We start from the raw sequence: 25,474 nt of genomic DNA on the forward strand, positions 1-25,474 counted from the left end.
CTTTTGCTTCCTTGCTCCCTTCCCTCATTCCTTCCTACTTAGCTTCCTCCCTCCCTACTTTTATCTTCTTTCCTTCCTTCCTTCCTTCCTTCCTTCCTTCCTTCCTTCCCTCCCTACTTTATTCCTTCCTTCCGCACTCCCTCACTTCCTTCCTTCCATCTACTTTCTGTCTCCATATGTTTTAATCCCCATTGGACGATGCAGTGAAAAGATCATAGATCGCAGATCACAGATCATAGATCATAAATCATAGATCATAAATCATGAATCATGAATCATAGATCATAGATCATAAATCATGAATCATAGATCATAGATCACGATCATAGATCATAGATCATAAATCATAGATTATAAATCATAAATCATAGATCATAGATTATAAATCATTGATCATTGATCATAAATCATAGATTATAAATCATAGATCATTAATCATAAATCACAGATCATAGATCATAAATCATAGATCATTGGTCATAAATCATAGATCATAAATCATAGATTATAAATCATAGATCATAGATCATAAATCATAGATCATAGATTATAAATCATAGATTATAGATTATAAATCATAGATTATAAATCATAGATCAGAGATCAGAGATTATAAATCATAGATCATAAATCATAGATCATAGATCATAAATCATATATCATAGATCATAGATTATAAATCATAGATTATAAATCATAAATCATATATCATAGATCTATAGATCATAGATCTGTATCAGGATCCTGTCCTCGCTGTCTCCTCTGAGTCCTGAGTGGAACAGGAAACTAAAATCTAATCAGGTCTGAAACATGTTGAAGTGTTCAGTGGAAACCGTCACGTATGAAAACAAGAGGCTCAAACCCCTGAAACATGGTGGGGGGGGGGGGGGGGGGGGGGGGGGGGGGGGGTATAAGGAGGAACGTCAGGGTGTTAAAGAGAAACAGAGGCTCAGAGACTAAAAAAAGACTAAAAGAGACAAGTGGGACGATTTTAAGTAGAAAAGAGATCGACTGATGAAAATCAGCCCCCCCCCCACAATTACTCCATTTACAGGCTCCTTCAGTCACAGATAAGTCGGAGGTTTAACCAGAAAGCACCTGTCTCTGAAGCACAACAGCAAAAACCCTCAGTTTCAACACCTCCTTCTAATGCGCTGATTCCAGGAACCCGACACTGGAGATAAATGATGACACATGAGCGTGTGAGCGCGTCCAACTTCAGGTTTTCCTTTTTCAAACATAAATTTTTCCTCCCCTTTTCTTTGGCAAGTGAGTCTCTGGTATGTGGACGAGGAGGGGAGGGACACAAAAAAAAGAGAAAGAAAGAAGAAGTTTCTCTAGGTCTGCTACGCACATGTCGCTCTTTCACAACCTTTTATAACCGAGAGAAAAGAACGAGGTTTAAAGAGAAAGAGGAGGAGGAGGAGGAGGAGGAAGAGGAGACAAAGCGAGAATCTGCAGAATGTATCTGAGAGAAACAGAGAGAGTGGGAAAGAGGAGATGAAGCGCTGGCTTTGATTACTCCCCTCAGATCAGACCATTAGCAGGCCGCAGAGAAACTCTATAAAATAAGAACAAATGGAGACCATCCGTCAGGAATAAGCTACAACGGCACCGAGGCTGATGGGAAACACGCCGAGCCTCCGGAGACCAGGAAAAGAAACAAAAGGAACCTCGTAAAGAAATAATAATAAAAAAAAAAATACATATCCATGTTGATGTTTCCGGTCGTACTGAAAGGATCATATCAGCCACTGCACCATCAATAACTCATCAATAACTCCCAAAGCCCCAGAATGTGCGATAATTCGACCCCTTCAGTGCACGGACTCATCTCTACTGGACGGACTCTGGTAACAGTGTTTCACATCAGGTCATTTTACTCAAAATACATCATTTTAAGCTTCTGGTACCATAATCTGTCATTTCCCATCTGGCAACACTCGGCTACGTTTGTCCAGTCACCAGGCGGATATTTCTTTATTTCATCTTATTGTTTTAGAGCCTACGGAAGAGAATTAGAAAAAAAAATGTAGTTAGAGCAAATGAATTATTATTATTATTATTATTTTGACTTCTGACTTTAATCTCAGAATTCTGAAAAAAGTCAGAAGAAAAAAATCTGAAAAGAGTCAAAATTGTGACGCTTTTCTCAGAATTCTGAGAAATGCTCAGAATTAAAGCCAGAATTATGAGAAAAAAATCAGAAATCAGAAAGTCAGAAGATAAAAGTTAGAAAAAGTCAAAATTGTAACGTTTTTCTCAGAATTCTGAGAAAAAAATCAGAAAAGTCAGAAGAAAAAAGTCAAAGTTGTGATGATATTCTCAGAATTCTGAAAAATGCTCAGAATTAAAGCCAGAATTATGAGAAAAAGAAAGTCAGAAAGTCAGAAGATAAACATTAGAAAAAGTCAAAATTGTGACATTTTTCTCAGAATTCTGAAAAAAAGTCAGAAGAAATAAGTCAAAGTTGTGATGATTTTCTCAGAATTCTGAAAAATGCTCAGAATTAAAGACAGAATTATGAGACTTAACTCAAAATTCAGAAAGTCAGAAGATAAAAGTTAGAAAAAGTCAAAATGATGACGTTTTTTTCTCAGAATTCTGAGAAAAAAATCAGAAAAGTCAGAAGAAAAAGTCAAAGTTGCAATGATTTTCTAAGAATTATGAGGAAAAAACTCAGAATTCAGAAAATCAGAAGATAAAAGTTAGAAAAAGTCAAAATTGTGACATTTTTCTCAGAATCCTGCAAAAAAGTCAGAATTCTGCGGAAAAAAGTCAGAAAGAAAGTCAGAAGAAAAATGTCAGAAAAAAGTAAAAATTGTGACGTTTTTCTCAGAATTCCTTGAATAAAGTCAGAACAGAAAAAAATTGCTCTAACTACAATTTTTTCTTCATTGGCCCTAATCTTCTTCTTCTGTAAGACCCTTTGTGTGTTTGTGTGTTTTAACCTTTTTTTTAATCTGGTTTTAATTTTAAATCCAAAAAGCATTTTATTCACATTGACACCTAAAACACTTGATTGATTTTTTCTCATTCATTTATTTTCTTGAAAGAAGGAAAATAATAATAATAATAAAATGACATAACTCCGTCACTCGTGTTTATTTCTTATTATATTTTATCACTCTCTGATGAATCACACTTTTCTAATTACGCGCTGTCTGGATTCGTCTGCTGTAAAAAGAGGTTTCCTCAGAAATAATTCCCTCCTCTGGTTTCGTTTATCACTTAATTGCTTCCGTTTTGTTGTTTTTCTTGAGTAAACTCGACACATCCTCGACTTGGTTCACATTAAAACTCTTCTGGAGGTCGGAGGACTTCACCCTGATCTCCTCCAGGAGAACAAAACCTGGTTTCTAGAGTCCAGGTGTGAACCCTGATCTGGTGTCAGGCCACATGTGGAGGTGGAGTCCTGGTCCCTTAATAGACCAGATACTGAACTCATCCATTCATCCTCTGGTAGAAATGAACCTGAATCAGTCTGTTCATCAGTGACGAGACTTTTAAAGATTCTGAACTGGTAGAGATCCATCAGAGGCAGCAGCTGATGCGTATATCGTACTGACCACATGGTGGCGCTGCTGGAGCCTTTGGGTGTGAACGCTGGAACCGACCGTACGACCAGAGACTTTAAACCAATCAGACACGAGGACGTGAAGCTCCATCTTGGACCAGACGCTCAAACCGCTCGTTGGAAGCGGGACGTAAACGTGGGCTCGTCTCCGTGGCGATTAAACCGGCTCCCACACTCCCACATGTTTGTTGTCTTTCGCTGAACAAGCTGCCATGAATGGCGGTTTTGCCGTCTCCTCTCCACCAGCCTCTTTCCTCCGGAGGTGACTGGTGATATTTGAAAGCGAGGGCATCCACGCTGCGGTTCCTCTGCCCCTCCGAGCCTCCAGCTTTAAAGGCCTCCCGGTGCCGTCGGGGGGTAATTGCAGGATCCGGGCCCTGCCACTAAGTACAAGACCGATTCATAAAAAGTGCCTTTTCTGCATTTTTCTTTTTGTTTGTAACCGTTTCCATATGATGTGCGGACTCGGGAGGGCAGATGTTCAAACACATAAATACTTTCTAAATAACAGAATAACACACAAAGGGGCTTTCTGTAAATCACACACATCAAACATGAGCGCACAAATAGGCTTTCATACGCACACACACACACACACACACACACACGTCAGAGTAAAACGCTGCGCTGGGTTCGAGCTGCAGAAGATACAACTAAGATATCGGCGCGTCCTCCGGAGGAGCTTAATAAAACACGAGGTTGTCAGGAGGGAAAGACTCGTAGCGTGTGTGAGGCCGTCAGACGGACGGTGTGTTACCGCTGGGAGCATGTAGGGAGCAGATTACTGCACACTTTAACTTAACAATTATCATCCATGACCGACGCTCTGATCAAGTCAATATGTCGGCTCTGACCCGACGGAGAGGAGCACGAATTTACTGCACACGCCTGGGATCAATTAACCGGTCGAGGCCGTGGAGCTCGGACCGAGCGGCTAGCGGCTCTGCTTTACGTCCAGGTGGTGGCGCTAGTGCAGCACAGTGCAGCAGTGTGTCTGGAGCCGGGGGCCGCAGAGATGCTGCTGACATCTTTATGTGGGTAAACATGGACTGTGGTGAGTTTCTCATCAACGATTCCTCTGAGAAATCTGGTTTAACGGAATTAAAATGAGCTCGAGAGGAAAACTCAGGCTGCTCTGAACAAACTCATGCTGTTTTTTTTTAAATTTACACTCTTTAAACTAATCGTTACTTATCGGAAATAATCCAGGACCTGAGAGCGTGATTCCATCCGTCTCATGCATCTATACGGTTAAAAACGACGAGCGCTTAGTGGAGCATGTGTCTGCACAGCAGCCTCAAACACACAGAAAACCACGCCAGGCTTTCTGGGTGTCTTTGTTAATTCAAAACACAACTTCACTCAACAATATTCACAAATATTCACAATATAAAACCTTCAAGTGGATTTAGAATCTCTGGCTCCTCAGAGATTAACTGCTTCATCTGTGCAACACTTCAAATAACTGCAAATACCAGCAAATAACTGCAAAACCAAACTCCAGCCTGGTTCCTTCTTCTCCTTCTTCAAAACACATCTATGCAGATTTCTCTAAGTGCAGCCTGTTCCCTCTGCTCTGCATTCACAACCACATTAAACTACATTAAATACATTAAACTACATTACCCAGGAGGCACTGTGCGTTGCACGCCTCCAATTTTAGTTAAACTGGTAAAAGCAGAAGAATAAGAACACGTGAGGGAGGAAGTGATGCTGCTCCGGCTTCAAATAGACACAAAGAATTCTGCTGAAATATGAATCATCTTGCAGAATAGTCAATATTATATTATATTATTGAGAATTTATATTATATTATTGGGGGGTTGTCCCGGGTTCAGGCCCCACGGTGAGGAAGAATCTGCCTGAAGAAATGAGGTCAGCTGACTCTGACATCTCCTTCAAATCTCTACTTAAAATACACTTTTATCTCAGAGACTCTCCACTGTACGGTGTAATATATTTATACTCATATTATCTTTGATCTAAAAGGTTTTTAAATGTATTTACTATATTTATCAGTATTTCTGCTGAGCTCTGAGCCTCTGAACTGAAACCTAATTAGGATGGAAATCTGAATGACAAATAAAGTCTGCTTTTGTTTAATAGTTCTTATTTTATTGTTTTTTTGTTTTATAAGATTTATTTGTTTCTATGAATCATTTTGCATAATTATGTATGAGTTAAAGAACCCGTGTGATTATTTATCATATTATTATTATTATTATCTGATCTAATCACTGAATCATCACTGATTCACTGGAATTTCATGACTTCATCTCAGACGTCAGCGACGTTGTGACATTTGCATCTTTTCTTGTGCACATTCTGAAAGTTGCAGCTCATTCTCTGACTGGTTTATTTTATTATTTTCATGTTTAGTTGCTTAGTTGAGTGAAGGGAAACTCACAGACCTTTGAATCTGTTGCATCTTGAAGATTATCACTAGGAACAGTTTCTCCGTCATAAAGCTCCAGTGATGAAACCGAGACAGATGCTCGTAAACATGGACACAATCATCGTGACCTTGTGATGTCACAACGCGTCTGTAACACAAACCAGACCGACACAAAAACACCAAAAAGGCCAAATTCATCTTTTGAAGTGTTGCAGTGAAACAAAATGTGCAGATAAAAGGAGGAGGATTCCAGACGCTGTCATATATTGGGATGATATTGGTGGAGGCTGAGCTGCTTGTTGATGAGCTCATCGTCATGTGATGTATGAACAGAGCAGCCATGCACACACCAAACAATCTGAAGTGAACAGTGAAGCGAAGCAGCTGTTGTCTGGCAGCAGATTGACGGGAGACAAACTGCCCATTGAGAGCGTTGGTGAGTGGACGAGCTTTCTGTCCGAGCTGGAAGCTGGAAGCTGGAAAACGAGCTCACGAGTATCGATCTGCAGCTCGTCTGAGTGCTAACGCGGTGAAAACCGACTCCGCACATGTCAGCGAGTCCATTAACGCACATCAGCTCGTCCACCACATACACTGCAAAAAATAAATACATGTTCTCTGTCGGATCAAACCAGACCTGAGGGAGGACACGCATCAGAGCGCGCATTTATTTCTTCAAGTTAGAAAGAAAAACTGGAAAAACACGATTTGAGTTTTATTTTTAAATCCAAAAACTAAGAGAAACACAGAGAAAGTTGTTAGCGGTGATGGACTGTCTCTGCTGGACTAAACTTTATCAAAATCACTGACTTCCACTTTAATAAGTTCCCATTAATCTTGTTAAATTGTTCCTAACAGCAGAGGCGGCTCTGGGGTCAGAGCTCTGGAGGCTTTAATGTCAAACTGACTTTGGTTTAAATTAAATAACGTCTGTGTTTCCTTTTAGTTCTATTTCTCTTCCATTTCTCATCCCGTATTAAAAGAACAGAATGTAATTTATGTGTTTAAGGTTTTTAGTTTTTTAATTTGAAAATAGATTCTTATACATTTATTTTTATTTTAGCGTCTAAAAGCCTTGAAATATCACGTATTGAATTTGTTGTTGACATTTTGTCTAGTTTTGATAAAAGTTTTACAGAAACTGTTCATTGTCAGTCGTAATCATGAACTTCCATGTTCGTCGTGCACAAAGTTCAATCTGCAGAAGATCTTCATCAAATAGAGGACGAAGCAAAGAGAAGGACACGGTTTCATTTCCATAATTTCTCTTCATTATTCCTTTAATAATTCTTAGTTTTTATCAGATAAACAAGTCAAACTCTGCTCTGACTCCAGGTTTTTTGCAGTGTAGGTCATGGAGGGCGCAGACAGACAGACACAGACAGACACAGACAGACACACACACACACAGACAGACAGACAGACAGACAGACACACAGACAGACACACAGACAGACAGACAGACAGACGGACAGACAGACAGACAGACAGACAGACAGACAGACAGACAGACTGGCATCGATATCTATTCTCAGCGGGAGATATGAGAAAACTAAACGGTGAAATCTGTATCGGTTTTTCCGATACCTTTGAACTGATGCGGATGTGGACGGCGTTTCCTGAAATGAGGAGAACAGTCTGCAGACGTTTGTTCTTAGACGAGGCTGCACTGAGTCCGTTTCCTGTTCGCTTCATAACAAGCGGTTATATTTATGAAGGATGCATCAGTCTCACATGTGTGAGCTTTGACTTTTATTTGTGGATGTGACAGAAGTGACTCCTTGTTCCCTGATAAGAGTCGTGTTTAAAAGCCTAAAAGAAAAGAAGTGACTGTTTGAATTCCCAGATGAAGAAGTGGGTGATTTCAGACATTCTGCTTTGATTGCACATGCACATGCAGTTATTAGCATTAGCATTAGCATTAGCATGGAGCTAGGTGGAGTCATGTCCTGCCAAGATGGAGACACAAAGAGAATTCAAACCTTAGAAAAGCAGACGTCCATCTTTATAGAACAGGCAGCGTTCTGAACACAGCAGCAACAAGCTAACAACTAACAACCAACAACTAACAACTAGTAACCGTGAACAATTCACCAACCAACCAACCGAGCTAGCAACCAATGCTAATGACCTTAGCATAGAACGAGGAACAGCAGGTGAGAACAAGACGGGACTGTGTCCTTTTAATTCTAAATGCAGACGTGACTAAATGAAATTTATGTCATCTTCTTCCTACTCATCTTTCTATCTTTATATTCCTCTTCCTCTACTTCCTCATCCTCCTATTCCTCACACTCTTCTTCCTCTTCCCTCTACTCTTCCTCCTCCTCTCCTTGTAACATCCTATAATGTAATAATTTCCTGAAAATGTAATAAAATTTGCACTTAACTCAATCGAAAATGTAATAAAACCCAATAATGTAATAACTTCACCAATAATGTAATAAAATGTCCTGACTCATAGTGTAATAACATAAATGGTGATAAATCCTAAGTTGTTTAACACATGTAGATGGAAACACCAGGAAATAAAAGCTGACGTTCTGAACTCTGGTCTCATCTTTTCATCTTAAACCCAAACGTCTTCAGTGAGAAACAGAAACAAGAGAATTTGCCTTGTTGTTCCAGTACTTTTGGAGGGGACCATATATCGGAAATTTGCATTATACAGCCACTGGTTTCGTTAGAAAAATTATGCTTTTGATATGTCCATTAATCTCGGACGCTGGCACTCTGGCCACTAGGGGGCCTGCAAGGGAGAACAGGACCACGGTCTCCTTCAGCGGTGGCCAACTGAAAATATGTCCAGCAACAAACTCCCTTTATATGATCACTTGGTCAGTGACTGTGCAAAGTCTCAAGGTTCAAGGAAAAGGTTTGTTTTTCTGGGATCCTACAGAAATGTGACGGCATCTTCTTCTTCTTCCTGCAAACTGCTTTTATATGAATGAAACAGCCTCTTTTTTCTCCTTTACTTCCTTCAGGTTTCTGTTTTTTAAGATAAATTTATTTGTTTTGCATTTTGCAAACAAACAGGAAGCACTGAACTCAAAACCACGACACAAATAAGCAGCACACAGGAAACAGTGACTCTTTAATGTAGGCGCCACTTTGTCACATGTCATCATATTTTATAAGGATATTTATTTTCTTTCATGGTTCCTCCGTTGTTTCTGATTTACCGTGCAGAGCGTAAAGCAGGGAATCAGAGCCAGCAGCTGGAGGCCTGAACACACACAATATTCTGACCTATTTTCATTCACCACAACAAAAACCAGGAGGGGAGGCGAGGGGGGAGGCGAGGGGGGAGACGAGGGGGGAGACTCTGGAGATAAGAGGAATTAAAAGAAACGAGGCGATCTAATCCCAGGATCGGCTTCGTCTTAGATTTGGTCCTCGTTCAGCGCCGGAGTAACGCTCCATTACTGCCACTCTGGAAACGTTAATCCATCTCTGACAGACGTTTTCGTAGCATATGCAGCTTTTTGAGAAGTGCGCGCGGAGGCCGAAGGTGAAATAACAGATTAACTGCCCTAATTTGTCCTGAGGTTTTAATGGCCAAGATTATACGCAATCCTCCCCCTGCTTCTATCAATCTAAGTGTCTGCGTGGTCGGTTTGAATTCACATTTATAGGCAGCCATGTGCTTTCAATTTCTCCCGCGGACTAATAAAGGCCATTTGAGAAGAAAAGGAGCCTTTAGATTGGAGCATTTTTTTCCTTTTTTCTCTTTGAGGAGCTCAGGGTCCAGAGTGGAGATGTTTGACAGTCACAAACGCTGCTCTGGCAGGTTCACGTTTCTTCAAACCAGCCGGCGGGAGGCTTGATTTCTTTAAACCGAGCGCACACATGCAGCCGTAACCTGGCTTCAATAATCCCGGCCGGTCCTTTAAGATGAGAGGGCCGCTGTCAGGAGAACTTGGCGTCCAGCGGCGGTGGCACAGCAAGGTCAACAAACTTTAACGTTCTCCGTCAGAAAGTGGAAATTTTTCAGACAAGACTCTGACTGTTACGTCTCTGCTCGACGCTGAAAATCAGTTGTTTCCGTTTGTTGCGAGTCTGAACTGTAAATACTTCAGGCTGCAGATGGAAATCAGATAAATCACTTTCTGAAAGGTTCACGCTGCGAAAAGACTTTCACGGTTTCAGTTCAAGATTCTGACTCGAACGGCTCAGAACAAACATTGTGACAGGAGGAAGGTTCGGATAAACAAAAGGAGCCGATGTGACGTGGGAACTCTTCTGGAAACACAGATATGAAACATTTCATTTCATCTCTGCTGAGGCAGATGTTTGAAAGTCTTTCATCATCTGGATCGCTAAGAATCCGCAAGTTTTTCTCCAGCGCATCGAGCCAACTCGTCATCATCAATCCTTGTCAATGCACATACAAGACAAACATCCAAAATGTGTTGGTGGTGGAGAGAGTTCCTCTGCTCAGAACTGATTCTGCTCCAGCAAAGATCTGTTGGACCAATCAGGTCGATTGGAGGCGGAGTCTAACGTGTTTGACGGACAAGAAGAGTAAAAGTAGGAATAAACTTCGGATAGAAGAGGATAAAAAGAACGAGGTAGAGAAGGGCAGAAGAAAGGAAGAATAGAAAGAAAGAATGAAAGAGGATAATGAGAAGGTTGGGAAATTATTTTCTGTGAGTCTTTAGATAGTAAAGTAAAATAAATGATAAATAGAAATAAAATATTTCCTGAACTTCTGCAATTTTTCCTGCTAAATTCTGACCAACAACAAAAACTGTTTATAAGAGCGTAGCGTTAAAAATGTGTCACTAGTTTAAATCAAATACTCTCAAATTCAAAACTAAATTCAGGTGTGAGCAGAGATAAAATGATCCAGTACGTGATGCCGTTCAATTTTAAAAACTGGAACATCACACTTTTCTCCATGCTACAGATTTCTGCACTCTCTAAAAAGATAAATAAAAAGAAGAAACTTAAAGCTCAACAATCAGAATTTGTTTATAGACCCCTTCACAGTTTGTAAATAAAGTGACATTTTTCAGGGGCGGGGCTTAACTGGAGGCAAAACATCTCACTATAGCCTGGAAACAGCGGTTAGCATAGAGCAGTTAGCATACAGCGGTTAGCATACAGCGGTTAGCATACCGTTTCAACGGACTGTTTTGACAAGAATGGACGAGTAAAAACAGTTTTTTAAAAAGTGGACTGACTGATGGGACTATATTCACCGTCCTCTACACTCTCACTCTCTGGATGGACGATTTGACCAAAGGACACAGAGGGGACGAAGTCTGGTTTGTCTTTATCAAGTGAAGCTTCTCCAACAAAGATATTACAACAAGTAAGAGGAACCACTGTGGAGGGTAAAGTAGTAAATGCAACTTCTGCTGAAACACGCCTAATGTCAGCTAGCAGTTAGCATTAGCACTGACTTGTAACCAGACGTCCTGTTTTTGAGACCTACAAATGTTTCAAACTATGAAACAATGTCAAACTGTGACACGTGCACAAGTTTACAAAAAGTTTAAATTATGTCCCCGTCTCCTAGAAACATCCTGTAGGTGAAGAAAGTGAATGTTTTTCTCTGTCTGAGGATAAATCTGATCACATTTCATTTGATCTTTTTTCTCCAGTGCAGCCAAAACTCCACTTTACTCCCCCGCCATCCCTCACCCTCTCATCCACAGCTCTGCCCTTCACTGGGAACAGGGAACAGGGTGATTACAGCGAGCACCTCCAAAATTATATCAGACCCATAATGCACCTGGCAGAGCTCCCAGAATCCATTAGTCTGGCTCCGAACCAGAGGAAAGCTGCACCTCTCGTCTCCTCAGACTTTCAGCCGTGCAGCTTTTCATAGAGGATTTCCAAAAATATATCTGCACATGCAGGCCTCCTTTAATTTATTCATAAATCTCTGTGCAGATGCGGAGGGTAAACGTGGAAGCAGCTTCGTGATCGCGTCCACACTGCAACAACAAACCTGCAGACAATGGGTTCCTTTGAAGGTTAAAAGGCTGAAAAACAACTTAATGGCTCAGCTCCAGCTGCAAACCAGAGAAGATTGGACAGAAGTGGTCGCCCGACCGTTGGAAGTAAACGCTACAGGAAACAGTAATCACAGAGCAGTGGATGAGTGCATGAGTGGATGTGAAATGTCACCTAATGAATCCACCTGGAAGAGTGTTTCGGAAAAGTTGTATAAGTTGTTCCATGTCTGTGGTCTGCAGAGCAAAGTCGGAGCGAGGAGAAGCAAACGCAGGAGGGGAAGCACAATTTATCAGAACACCAGCGTGGATGGACGGACGCCATGACGACAGAAACGACTAGAACGCACCAGAGAACTGACACTGTGCATTTAAGGTTGATGAAAACTAAAGCAGCTGTTCACATTTTTACCACCAAAAAAATCCACTCTGCCCCGACGCTGCAGACGGATGATCGGTGCAACGCAACTCAAACACTTTAACCAACGCTGGTGCAGGTCACATGAGAATAAACCGAGAGGAAGAAACTCTCTGACGCCAGCACACAGAGTCCAGCCCGGACACCTGTGACTCTCAGCAGCAGCGTTTTCATCCTCAAACTCTCAAACCACACAGTTAAACTCTTACCTGTTCAAACTCTCGGAGGCTGTGCATCTGGACCGGAGGACCTTTGTCCGTTTCACCACATGAGAAATCTGCAAAAAAACAAAAAAAAACACAAGGATCAGATCAAACACTGATACTCTGAGCTTCCTGTGAAAGATACTTGATGTTCTACGTTGACTTTAGAAGAAGGAGAAGAAGCATCTCCTCCTACATCCTGAATGTCTTAGACCAAGATGTCTCCACGTCTCCATCATCTCCGTCCTCATAGATTCCAGCTTTGATGCATCTTCTACCTCCATGTTTAATGTTTCTCTTACCCCACATGGAGCAGACACATGCTCAGAGAGAATTTATGGATTCATACCAACGCCCATAAAGAAACCAGAAGGTTTCCTCCATGTTTATAACGTGACGGCTTTGTATTCAGATTATCAGAGGAACCCTAACGTCTGTGTAGACGCAGCCGCTGGGTTTATATGCAAATTCACTTTCACAGGAAGATTAGGAACAAAACCAGAACAGGTTTAACTTGCAGACTGAGTGCGGTGTAAATAAATGCATCTCCCCTTATCATCCTCAGAAAAGCTGAGCGCAGTGAAACTGTTCCACTGTTAGCGAAGAAGCTAAACACTGCAGGGAGATGTTCTGATCAACCCCCTCCTCGTTATAAACCCATTAGACCAGGACACATGTGGGCCGAGCCTGCTGGTAGAAGTGACTCCTCGGTGCATCGTGGTCCAGCTGAAACGCTGCCAGAGGCCTCAAGACGTCTCAAAGCCAAACTTATCCTCTCTAAAAAGGCCGGGAGCGTTCCCACAAAGCTCCACACAGGAGGGATCTGTGTAGCACTTTATTCCTGGAGAGGCAGAGCCAATGGGCTTGGAGGAGCGAGGGGGTGGGGGTCAGATCCCGGGGGGTGTAATCAGGACGGATCTGGCACAGCTCTCGTTTCTGACGGCTCTTTTTAAATTGCAGCACATTAAACGTTATTAAAAAGCTGCTCGGTAACGTAAAGGTAAGAGGAGTTAACTGCAGCGGGACGCCGTACAAGACGTTACACAACAGCGGCGAGAATGACGCACGGCCTCAAACACATCAGCACGTTTTACTGGACTTCACCCGCTCTCTGCTCAAGTCATTATCGGAGCCACACATGCAGGTCTGGCCTCAAATCAACAGCTTCACATTAGTTTCAGTTCTGAGGATGAGATGTTAATTATATTCCTGTAATTACATCAGCGTGAACCCGGAGACTGATCACGGCTGATTTCTTCTTATGGCATCAATCACACAAGTTTGTTCAGCATCTGAATTAAATTTCGTGTGTTCAACGGAAAACACATTGCAGCCTAGATTAGCATAAAGAATGGAAACAGCAGCTGACCCGGCTCTGCAGAACAGCACATACGCCCATCAGCCATAACATTACGACCACAGGCAGGCAAAGTAAATTACATCAATTTGGAACTAAAAGTGGTTCTTCACATCGATGCCGGAGGGCGAAGCTGTTCAATGGGCCCTGCAGGGGGGGGTCGCAAAATCTTTGGGTTATTAGATGTTTTTATATATATATGTATTTATTTAAATTTTTTAAATACACATTAACATGAATCCACTATTTTAGTAAAGGGATGAGGGATAGCTTAATACTGAATGCAAAATGATAATAATAATGTACATTTATAACTAGCACTGGGCCAAGTTTAATATAGAACACATATAGTTCTGCAAGAACTTGCCTCTTGGTTCTTCGAAGAACTATTTATTACCCAGTTTTTCAGAGAATCTCATTCAGTTCTTAATGGAACCTTTTTGTAATTCAGTTCCCCAAAGAACCTTATATAGCGAGAACATGTTCTTAGACATCAGAACGATCTCCAGAGCTCAGAGCTACAGTCACTATTCTGAGTTTGTGTCTGTTAAAAACAATAATATGAAGCTGAGCTGTCAGCTCTGTGCTGGTGCCAAAGTCCTTCAAAACTACAACATCGAATTTAAAGAAACATTTGGAGTCGCAGCACGACGCAGCTAATAAGCTAACAGAGCAAGTCCCACCAGCCTAATGCAGGAGGTCCCCCACTATCCAAAAAACGAAAACTGGACGTAAAACGTAAAACCAGTACGTTTGGGAGAGTTAAAGGAGTTGGTCAGCACATATGTTGTAGAAGGAATTCTGCCTTATTTAAGTTAAAACTGTTAAAATAAATGATCCACGGAGCCGCTCAGGCTTTAAACTGCCGCTGTGGGAACATGCTGAGGGACGAGTCTTTAAAGCAGCTGATGACAGCGTCCAGTTCAAAATGAGACGAAGTAAGAAAGAAAGAAGAGCAACAACAAATAAAATAAAAGAACCATTTCCACATGTGAAATTTATGTGATAGAAAACGTCCTGGAGATCACACATTCATTTCTAAAAATCCCACTAATATGGAATTAATCAATGCATGTTTTAAGGTAAGTTTAAATAAATAAAAAGTTGGCATTGCTTGCAGGGATGATGCAGATTATATCATTAAATCACCATCTAAACCTGCTGTATCATATTTGATCCACGACTTCAACACAGTTTTACTGTGACATAATAAATAAAGAATGAAGTAATAATAGGTCGATCCAATAAAGTAAATATTCATGTTGAAACATCAGTAACAACATAAAATTAGCAAAGATTTTCCTGCAAATAACTGGAAAGTTAAAGAAGGCGGCCATATTGGAAATGGCTGCCAAAAGCTAGTGACTGTAGAGCATCAATAAATCCACCAGGGGGCAGATGACGAGTCTCAGATTGTTTACAACAGAGACGTATTGATTATGTTGGAGGAGCAGAGGTCTCAGAAGATCAGGAGTCAAGTAGAAACATGACATTAGAGGAGGAGATTTCTGACGGCGAGTGAGCGTTTAATTTATTCTACCTGTGTGACACTGTACAACAGAGACACATGGTCTGTTTTAGTCATTGTAGAAGTTCATTTATATTTGATCCCAAACAAGTTTCCATGTATTAAATCCAGATGAACGAATGTCTCATATCTGGTTCCTGGTCTCATATCTGGTTCTTGGTCTCATGTCTGGTTCTGGTCTCATATCTGATTCTGGTCTCATATCTGGTTCCTGGTCTCATATCTGGTTCTGGTCTCATATCTGGTTCCTGGTCTCATATCTGGTTCTGGTCTCATATCTGGTTCCTGGTCCTTAAACTAATGTAAACATGTATTTGTCACATCAGAACATTAGAGCTGATTCAGACACTTGTCAACATCATCACATTAGAAACATTAGGACACTTGTTATTCTTCATGGTTCCTGATAAACCAGTTCAGAGGGGGACCTTGTAGACCACATTAGACCCTGATTAGACCTGACAATGTTTCCTTGATCTTCTCTGATTGGCTCAATGAAAACCACATGACGATAAACCTCACTGAGAGGAACCAGGAACCACGTTACCATATATGGTTCCTGGTTCCTATAGAGGGTTAAACACACGCGTCAGGTTTCAGTTTCTACATCTGCAAAGAAGGTCTATTTTTATCCGGACCCTGGACAGAGCGAAGCTCGCTGACCACATCCTGACTCCACCTCAAGATCAGAAAATCCATTTCAGTATCAGAAATGAAAATGGTTCAAATTACAGCGAAGCCTCCTTCAGATTATGCATCATTCAAAACAAGAAGCCTCCGGATCCGAGCAGTCAACTGGATTCCCCAGATTCATTTTAATTATAGGATCAAATCTATTTAATCCTCCTGAGACCCAAGTATTTGTTTAGAATGCATCTTAATTTCTTTAAGATGAGATTAAGATCTTTAGGTATTTGGGATCAGTCGGATCTAAGAAGAATAAAAAATAAGCTTTAAACTGGAAGTAGTTCTTGAAAAGAAAATATGTGGACGCAGGGATTATTTCACTGAATATTAAACCAAAATCTATTGTCATGATGCAAAAGCAAAATTGGAACTGATGAAATCCTAAAATCCTCAAACGAGAACTTGTGAATGTGTTAAATTTTCATGTATCAAACTAGAAAAGTTAATAAGAATAAAGTGCATGGCAGACAAAAGTGTCTTTATGAGGACAACACGTCTAAACGAAGAAGAATAAACTGAAACTGACCTTAAAACTTAACGTCCCCGTATGAGGACGCAGGGTCTCAGGAGGTTAAAACCAGTCTTTGTCAAAATGTCCACGGCCGAGTGAAGAGTGATACAAACATACAAAAGAAACGCTCCATGCATGAGACACTCTAAAAACAGAAACCTGCTGGAAACTGAACTCAGAGGATGTAAAACTAGGAGCACACACCTTTGAAAGGTGCGGTCGCTGTTAGCAACACTGAACACAGTCACACTGTGATTAGTCAGAGTATGAGTGTGAGACGTGTGTGAGAGGGCGGGAAGCGGTGATGCTGCAGGAGCGTGACCGAACACGCCAGGAAAAATATCACCAACTCACCCATCGTAGGTCCGACGCTCCTCGGCCTGGCCCGTCTCTCTGCACTGGAGAGCCTGCAAAACAAAACAGCATCAGCCACGTTCCCTCAGACCGTCCCATGTCTGCAGAGGAACTGTCCTCCCCCCGTCCTCCCCCCCGTCCTCCCCCCTGTACCCTGATTCTGCTGCCGTCCCGTCAGCGTCACACGTCACTAACAGCGCACGAAAGTCTCCACAGAAATGAAGAGCTGAGCTGAAGGCAGCAGGAGGAGGGGGGAGGAGGGGGGGAGGAGGGGGGAGGAGGAGGAGGAGAGCTTCCCACTGACATGTCAGAGACAGCAGACACACTCACAGTTTGGTGGTGAAAACTGAGTCAGCGCATGCTTCAGGTCACACAGACATCACTCACCAACAGCAGAGCCAGTAAACAAAGATCCTTCCACCAACTGGTCTGAGAGGGAAGGAGGAAACCTCAGCACATGTCAGGGAGGGGGGACGAGGGGGGGGGGGGTTTACTTCCTATTATACTCTTTAATGACATTATGTAACAAATGTGCATCACTTCAAATAGATAGATGAGGTAGAGAAACTGAAACAATGGATATTTTCAATTAAATTAAAAATAATGAACCGAAGGAACCCCCCCCCACACCCCCCATCCCTCCTGCTTTTTTATTTTATTTTATTTTATTTTATTTTATTTTATTCCCCTTACTATATACAGGACAGAATAAATCAGTTAATGCCTAAATAGAAAGAAAGAATATAAATAAACAGCATTTGTGGCACATATCTATTTTTTATTTATGCATGTATTTATTTATAATTATTAAATATTATATATATTATTAATTTTTGAATGCATCGTTCATTTTATTTAATCTCATTATTTTTCATTAATATTCTAAAGGGTACATTTCTCAAAATGAGCAGAGAATGTTTATGTTTATGAAATTCTGCAAAAAAAAAGTATAGATCTACTTCAGTTTTCAGTCATTATGCGCTTGGACATACTTTTTATTACATTTAACTTTGAAATACAGAAAAGAAACATGCTGAGAACATTAACATGCAGGGAGTGGGACATTGTTGTCATATAATCTCCATCCATTTCGTCCAACGTGAACTAAACAGTCATGATTCTCTCCATCCTGTAAATGTCACACTCTCCTTTTAAAGACATGTCTTCATGAGGGTATTTGTCTCTGTTTGGTTCTTCCTCAGACGTGAGTCCAGGTCAAAGGCAGGTGACTTCACAAATGCACTGGATTAACCTAAATTACTGGTGCGGTGGTTGAGGAGGACGTCGTCCTCGTTGGTCAGATCAGAGCTGATTAATAACTGCAGTGAAGATGAAGCAGCTCCTCATACTGTAGGTGTTAGATTCACCACGAGCCTCATACTGGTCTGAACTAAGGAGACAAGGTGGTGACAGCTGAGGGTCTGGGTCTGGGTCTGGGTCTGGGTGGGGGGGGTAAAGAGCTCTTCAGCTGCTGGGTGGGTGGGTGGGTGGGGGGGGTCAGACCACCAGAACACTGACCAACAACAGGCTTTAGTCGTTTTCTGTGAGAACAACATTTGTTCTCACATGTGTTGTTGGTGTTTGTCGCCAAATCACCACAAACTGGTTCTTAGAGTCCAGGTGTGAACCCTGATCTGGTCTCAGTCCACAATGAGTCCTGGTCCCATCAGAGACCTCCTATGAGGTCTGAACTCATCCATTCATCCACTGGTAGAAATGAACCTGAACCAGAGTCTGTTCATTAGTGACGAGACTTTAAAAGAATCTGAACTAAACTAAACTATTCAGGAAATAATTCAGTGTGAGGAGGATGACTTTAGCTGTCATTCTTCCTTCCTTCCTTCATTCCTTCCTTCCTTCCTTCCTTCCCATCTGGTTCCTGAATCTGGATCAGGTCTCCAAGTCTCCTTCCATGTGTCCTGGTTCTGGTCCAGTGGTAGGTAGAGATCCATCAGATACAGCAGCTGATACAATATTCTACTGACCACATGGTGGCGCTGCTGCTGATTGACACACAGATTGAGATCAGATCTCCAGTTCTGGCTGAGGACACGTGTGGAGACACTTCGACTGCGTTTAAAAGCTCCAGCGAAGTAAAAGGTTCTTTACAACACTTTTAATTCAACTATTAAATCACAGTCAGCGGAGGCAGCAGCCAATGAGCTGACAGAGACAGAACCACCAACGACTACACCACAACCTGTTCCACTACCTGAGCCACAGCAAACACATGCAAATGATCCTGGATCAGAATAAAATACAATTATCAACGAACATCAAACGCACAAACTGGGAAACCGTGTTCACAGCAGAGACAATTCACAAAGTTCCACATTATGACTTCAACACAAAACAAGAACAATGTGTATCCTTTCTCTCATCGTCTACTTATATATTCTGCTCTTTCTTCTGAACACTGATACACTTTGAGTGAAAGCTGCTGTAACAAAAAGTCATTTCCCCCTGGGATCAATAAAGTAGTTGTAGCCGGGTTCACGTGGAGACAAATATTCTGATTCCAATCGGTTTAGAAGCTCAAACCAAATGAAAATGCTCCGTATAAACACACAAAATCAGAATAATCAGAATAATCAGGCCCAAACTGACTGACATTCAGTGGGTTTCACAGGGTCAGAACATTCCTTCCCCCAAACTGATGTGAAGTCATGTAAACAGTGAATGTGAATGAAGTCTGAGCATGCTCAGTCTGGACCTAAACGCTCAGTCTGGACGTAAACGCTCAGTCTGGACCTAAGCGCTCAGTCTGGACGTAAACGCTCAGTCTGGACCTAAGCGCTCAGTCTGAACCTAAACGCTCAGTCTGCACCTAAACTCTCAGTCTGGACCTAAACGCTCAGTCTGGACGTAAACGCTCAGTCTGGACGTAAACGCTCAGTCTGGACCTAAACGCTCAGTCTGGACGTAAACGCTCAGTCTGGACGTAAACGCTCAGTCTGGACCTAAACGCTCAGTCTGGACCTAAACGCTCAGTCTGAACCTAAACGCTCAGTCTGGACCTAAAGGCTTAGTCTGGACGTAAACGCTCAGTCTGGACCTAAAAGTTCAGTCTGGACCTAAACGCTCAGTCTGGACGTAAGCGCTCAGTCTGAACCTAAACGCTCAGTCTGGACCTAAACGCTCAGTCTGAACCTAAACGCTCAGTCTGCACCTAAACTCTCAGTCTGGACCTAAAGGCTTAGTCTGGACGTAAACGCTCAGTCTGGACCTAAAAGTTCAGTCTGGACCTAAACGCTCAGTCTGGACGTAAGCGCTCAGTCTGAACCTAAACGCTCAGTCTGGACCTAAACGCTCAGTCTGGACGTAAACGCTCAGTCTGGACCTAAACGTTCAGTCTGGACCTAAACGCTCAGTCTGGACATAAACGTTCAGTCTGGACCTAAACGCTCAGTCTGGACCTAAACGCTCAGTCTGAACCTAAACGCTCAGTCTGGACCTAAAGGCTTAGTCTGGACGTAAACGCTCAGTCTGGACCTAAAAGTTCAGTCTGGACCTAAACGCTCAGTCTGGACGTAAGCGCTCAGTCTGAACCTAAACGCTCAGTCTGGACCTAAACGCTCAGTCTGAACCTAAACGCTCAGTCTGCACCTAAACTCTCAGTCTGGACCTAAAGGCTTAGTCTGGACGTAAACGCTCAGTCTGGACCTAAAAGTTCAGTCTGGACCTAAACGCTCAGTCTGGACGTAAGCGCTCAGTCTGAACCTAAACGCTCAGTCTGGACCTAAACGCTCAGTCTGGACGTAAACGCTCAGTCTGGACCTAAACGTTCAGTCTGGACCTAAACGCTCAGTCTGGACATAAACGTTCAGTCTGGACCTAAACGCTCAGTCTGGACCTAAACGCTCAGTCTGGACGTAAGCGCTCAGTCTGAATCTAAACGCTCAGTCTGGACCTAAACGCTCAGTCTGGACGTAAACGCTCAGTCTGGACCTAAACGTTCAGTCTGGACCTAAACGCTCAGTCTGGACATAAACGTTCAGTCTGGACCTAAACGCTCAGTCTGGACCTAAACGCTCAGTCTGGACGTAAACGTTCAGTCTGGACCTAAACGCTCAGTCTGTACGTAAACGCTCAGTCTGGACCTAAACGCTCAGTCTGGACCTAAACGCTCAGTCTGGACCTAAACGCTCAGTGACATTTCCTCAACTGGAGACTTTGATTTTAATAACAACTCTGAAAGAACCAGACATTATCACACGCTTAGACGGCAGAAAACACAAAAAATAAACCCGTTTGAAAAGGTCCATCTAAAATGAACTGAAGCTAAACAACAAAAGCAAAAGTGGATATGACTTTACAAACTTTCCAAATCAAGTTGTTGCTTTTAGAATAAAGTGTAAGAACAATGGGAACTACTGCTGATTAGACCAGAGATCAGTCACAGGATTATTTTATACGATTCAGATTCTCCAGAGCCACAGTAGGTGGCAGTAATGCACCTGAAAGTTTTTTTGCCAACTGTCATTGAAAGGAAGAAGAAGAAGAGTGGGATGTTTTCATCGGTCTGCACATGTCACACATCTTTAAAACGGTTGCTCAGATAAAACGTCGCGGTTCATGTAAATATCAGATCAGAACATATCACCTCACATGGAAACAGCTGATCTGAAACATTCAACCAGGACGAGAAAAACGTCTCCATGTGAACCTGCCTCCTGATTCTGACTGACTTATATAGTGAAATAATCCTGGTGTCCACATACGAGGACACATATTTCTTGTTCAACTATGATGCTCAGTTTTTATACTTCTGATCCCAGAAACCTTGGAGATGTTATGAATCATAACCTACTAATCTCCTGCCTAATGTCCACGTTTATCCACAAACCTTCTGATATAAAAACACTAAAGCTGCAGGAACGAGTGGAACGACACAAACTTTAAAGGCACCAACGATCAGCTGATCAACCTCTGACATGTAGACGCTTGATGTGAATTTTGTACGATGACTCACGTCGAAACCCACAAAGTTCTCCAGAGCAAACGTTCCAGAGAAACGTTGCCTCGTTTTAACTCAGCAGATGAGTGGAAGCGGCGGCGCTGCAGTTCAAACACGCTGCACCGCAACCAGTCACAGAGCAGATTATAGCTCGGAGCTCATTCTCTGTGCAGGGGACACGTTTGTTTGCTCCACACTGAGCAGATCTGCACGCTGGACCCGTTTCTGTGCAAATCTACATCTAGATTTACAAAGATTTTACTCTGCGATGTAAAAATAAAGAAATTAAAAGCAGCTGGAGTCTTGTGTTTGAGTGTAAACATCAACCTGCTCAAAGGTTTGAAGAGGTTAAAACAGACAGTAGCAGGAATAATTCATGTGTGTGTCTGAGCCAATCCAGGAACAACCAGCTGTGGGAGTCGTTATGTAAGAACCGGCACAAAGGTTCCTCTCCTCTCCTTCTACGGAGAGCGAAAGCCTTGACTTTCTGTGCATGCAGCGCAGAGGAGAGGCCTTTCTATAGTCACAACACACAAAGGAAAGCACGGCTCATACGCACTGACTCACTGACTCACAAGAAGACGTTCTTACCTTCCTCTGTAAAGAAATCCACTCATTCTACAGCAGGTTGAATTAAAAAAAAGAAGCTAAAGGTTGATGTTCCCGCGGATCCTCTGCAGGTCCTCAGGCTGACAGCCTCCTCTGAGACGAGCTCGTCCGTCCCGGGTGAACAGAGGACAGAGCAGAGGGCTGGTCCGAGCGCTCGTCTCGGCCACGAGGTTCCCAGAGGAGCGAGCCAAGCGCCCGGGCGGCCGCTCGACGTGGCAGCACAGAGGGAAGGGAGGTAAACACGGCCGGGAGCAAAGGTGCACAGAGTCCGCCTGGTTCAGCGTGAAAGAGAGATCTGTTCCAGCACGTTCACCCCCCTCTGAAAAAATAAAAAGCTGTGTGTGTGTGTGTGTGTGTGTGTGTGTGAGTCAGCATCTCCCTGCCAGTGCTTTTAAAACACTCTCTGAACTGTCAATTGGTTGTTTCTTGGAGGCAGGGTGGAGCACAGAGGACACCTGTGTGCGTTTTAAAGAGTGTGTGCGTTAAAAGTAATTCCTCCTTTTCACCCTGCAGGTGTGTGAGTGTGTGTGTGTGTGTGTGTGTGTGTGTGTGTGTGTGTGTGGGACGTGTTGGGGCAGGTACGACTTCTTCAGACTCAAAACACACACAGCTGCTTTAAGCTGTTTTACATGTGTAGCTGCAGGTCACGCACACAAACACAACACAAACATTTCTTCTCGTTTTATCTGAGTCTCTGGGAAACAGGACGAGATCAGAGACGAGCGGCTGCAGAGTCTGGATCCACGTTCAGGGAAATTCCTCCAAACATCAGGGTGTGTTCTGCAGGAATGTGCAGAGGAATCTGCTGAAATCTCTCTGGTGGTTCTGGGCTCATACGTCCGTTAACACGAGGGATCATTCATCCACCTAAAGACTGAACATCTGAGCAGTGAACGGGTTTAACATCATTCCTGTACGAGACTTTTATTCTGAAAAACCTGCTAAAAATGATCTGCTCTTTACTGATCATCTTCATTTGGCTTCATACAACTTTAAAACATTTTAATATTTGTTACTCTCTACAGGCTTTAATATCAATTTATGTGTGTTTAATAGAATAGTTTTAATGTGTTTTAGAATATTAACTGGTTCATTATATATTAAGCTATAAAATCCTTTCTTTTTGCCTGAAAACATGATGATATTGAACAGGTCCGACTTATACTTACATTATTATTTGCATTCTGAAACCTTTATGCTGTAACATTAATATAATGTTAGTTTGTGATATATGGATATATTTATGTTTCCACCCATCAAGTATCAACTATATATATATATATTACTTTTCAGGAAAACTTCTTTAACTTCTATTTATGACAAATGAAATAAAAATAAAGAATAAATTTCCAACTTAAATGTGATAGATCCTTATAAAACCTAATGCTATGAACTCACTCACAGTTTTTGTTGTTTTACAAAAAAATCACATTTTAACAGGTAAAAAAATGATAAATGATAAAAATGAAATCTTAGCTAAATCCAGATATTGATTAATGTTATATTTTTTCCTTGTTTTTAAGGATTCGTGTCAATGTTCACAGATAAAGGAAGAAGCAAACAGGAATTTCTGGATTATGTCGTTTTCTTTTTCATGATTAAACTGAGCTTAAGTTAACTGAGATAAAGTAAACGTGGCTTATTGAGCTGCTCCATGCAGCAGGTTTTAGTTACTTCTCATCTCGATAACATCTGATCCAGAAACAACTGAAACTGTAAAAAGTAGAGTCTGTGCACGTTCATATGTGAAACTACCTCCACACAAAACCTGATCATTCACACAAAGACCAGACAGAAGTCAGGATAAACTGAACCTGGAAATGTTTTCTGATGCTCAGTAACTTAAAGGCTCAGATAAGCTGCTGGTTCAAAGTCACATTTGAGACATTTCTGAAAAACACATTCCAGATTCAGGATCCAGGATCCAGAACCTCCTGCTGATGGATTCAGACCTGTAGTCTTGTGGAGGCTCCGCCTCCTTCTCTCTGCTCACATACCTGCCTCACATTCCACACATAGAGCATGAGGAGGAGCTGTGTGTGTGTGTGTGGGGGGGGGGGGGGGGGGCTGCAGCCGGACACAAGGTCTACCCCAGCCTCCCCCTCCCACAGCTCAGCCAAACCTGTTATGCAATCAGCCAAAATAACAGGCTTCATCCTGAGACTTAGTGCTCAGGTCTGAGGCTTGGATCTCAGTGTGTTATGATGTGTCACAGGTTTATATCTGCACTGTGTCATCATGGAGCCAACATGGCCGCCGCAGGAACCAGTTACACGTGAGCACAGCAAAACAGAAGAGACATGAGAGGTCTTCCTCCCTGGTTTCCTTCCTTCCTTCACTCCTTACTTCCTTTACTAGCTTCCTCCCTGGTTTCCTTCCTTCCTTCCTTCCTTTCCTAGCTTCCTCGCTAGTTTCCTTCCTTCCTTCCCTCCTTACTTCCTCTCCTAGCTTCCTCCCTAGTTTCCTTCCTTCCTTTGCTCCTTATTTCCTTTCCTAGATCCTCCCTAGTTTCCTTCTTTACTTTCCTCCTTACTTCCTTTCTTAGCTTCCTCCCTAGTTTCCTTCCTTCCTTCCTTCCCTCCTTGCCTCCTTTCCTAGCTTCCTCCCTAGTTTCCTTCCTTACTTTCCTCCTTACTTCCTTTCTTAGCTTCCTCCCTACTTTCCTTCCTTCCTTCCCTCCTTACTTTCTTTCCTAGCTTCCTCCCTAGTTTCCTTCCTTTCCTCCTTACTTCCTTTACTAGCTTCCTCCCTCGTTTCCTCCCTTCCTTTACTAGCTTCCTCCCTCATTTCCTTCCTTCCTTCACTCCTTACTTCCTTTACTAGCTTCCTTGCTAGTTTCCTTTCTTTCCTCCTTACTTCCTCTATTAGCTTCCTCCCTCGTTTCCTTCCTTCCTTTCCCCCTTACTTCCTTTCCC

The 25,474-nt window shown here is 42.3% G+C and overlaps 1 protein-coding gene across 2 annotated transcripts in view; it reads right to left on the reverse strand.

Moving 5' to 3' along the window:
- Nucleotides 1–25,474, reverse strand: part of LOC125009153 (phosphodiesterase 4D interacting protein) — a 101,527-nt gene that overhangs the window by 68,619 nt on the left and 7,434 nt on the right. Inside the window, exons 1-3 of one of the 2 annotated variants that reach the window (XM_047586852.1) lie at nt 22,542–22,906; nt 16,994–17,046; nt 12,563–12,630 (exon numbers count right to left, since the gene is read on the reverse strand). In XM_047586852.1, the coding sequence (XP_047442808.1) occupies nt 12,563–12,630; nt 16,994–17,046; nt 22,542–22,567 (147 nt within the window). In that variant the 5' untranslated portion in view covers nt 22,568–22,906. Of the gene's footprint in view, nt 1–12,562; nt 12,631–16,993; nt 17,047–22,541; nt 22,907–25,474 lie in introns of those variants that run through there. The other variant, XM_047586853.1, reaches the window with a different exon arrangement.

Source organism: Mugil cephalus, chromosome 6, assembly GCF_022458985.1.
Source record: "Mugil cephalus isolate CIBA_MC_2020 chromosome 6, CIBA_Mcephalus_1.1, whole genome shotgun sequence".
Classification (NCBI taxonomy): Eukaryota; Metazoa; Chordata; class Actinopteri; order Mugiliformes; family Mugilidae; genus Mugil; species Mugil cephalus.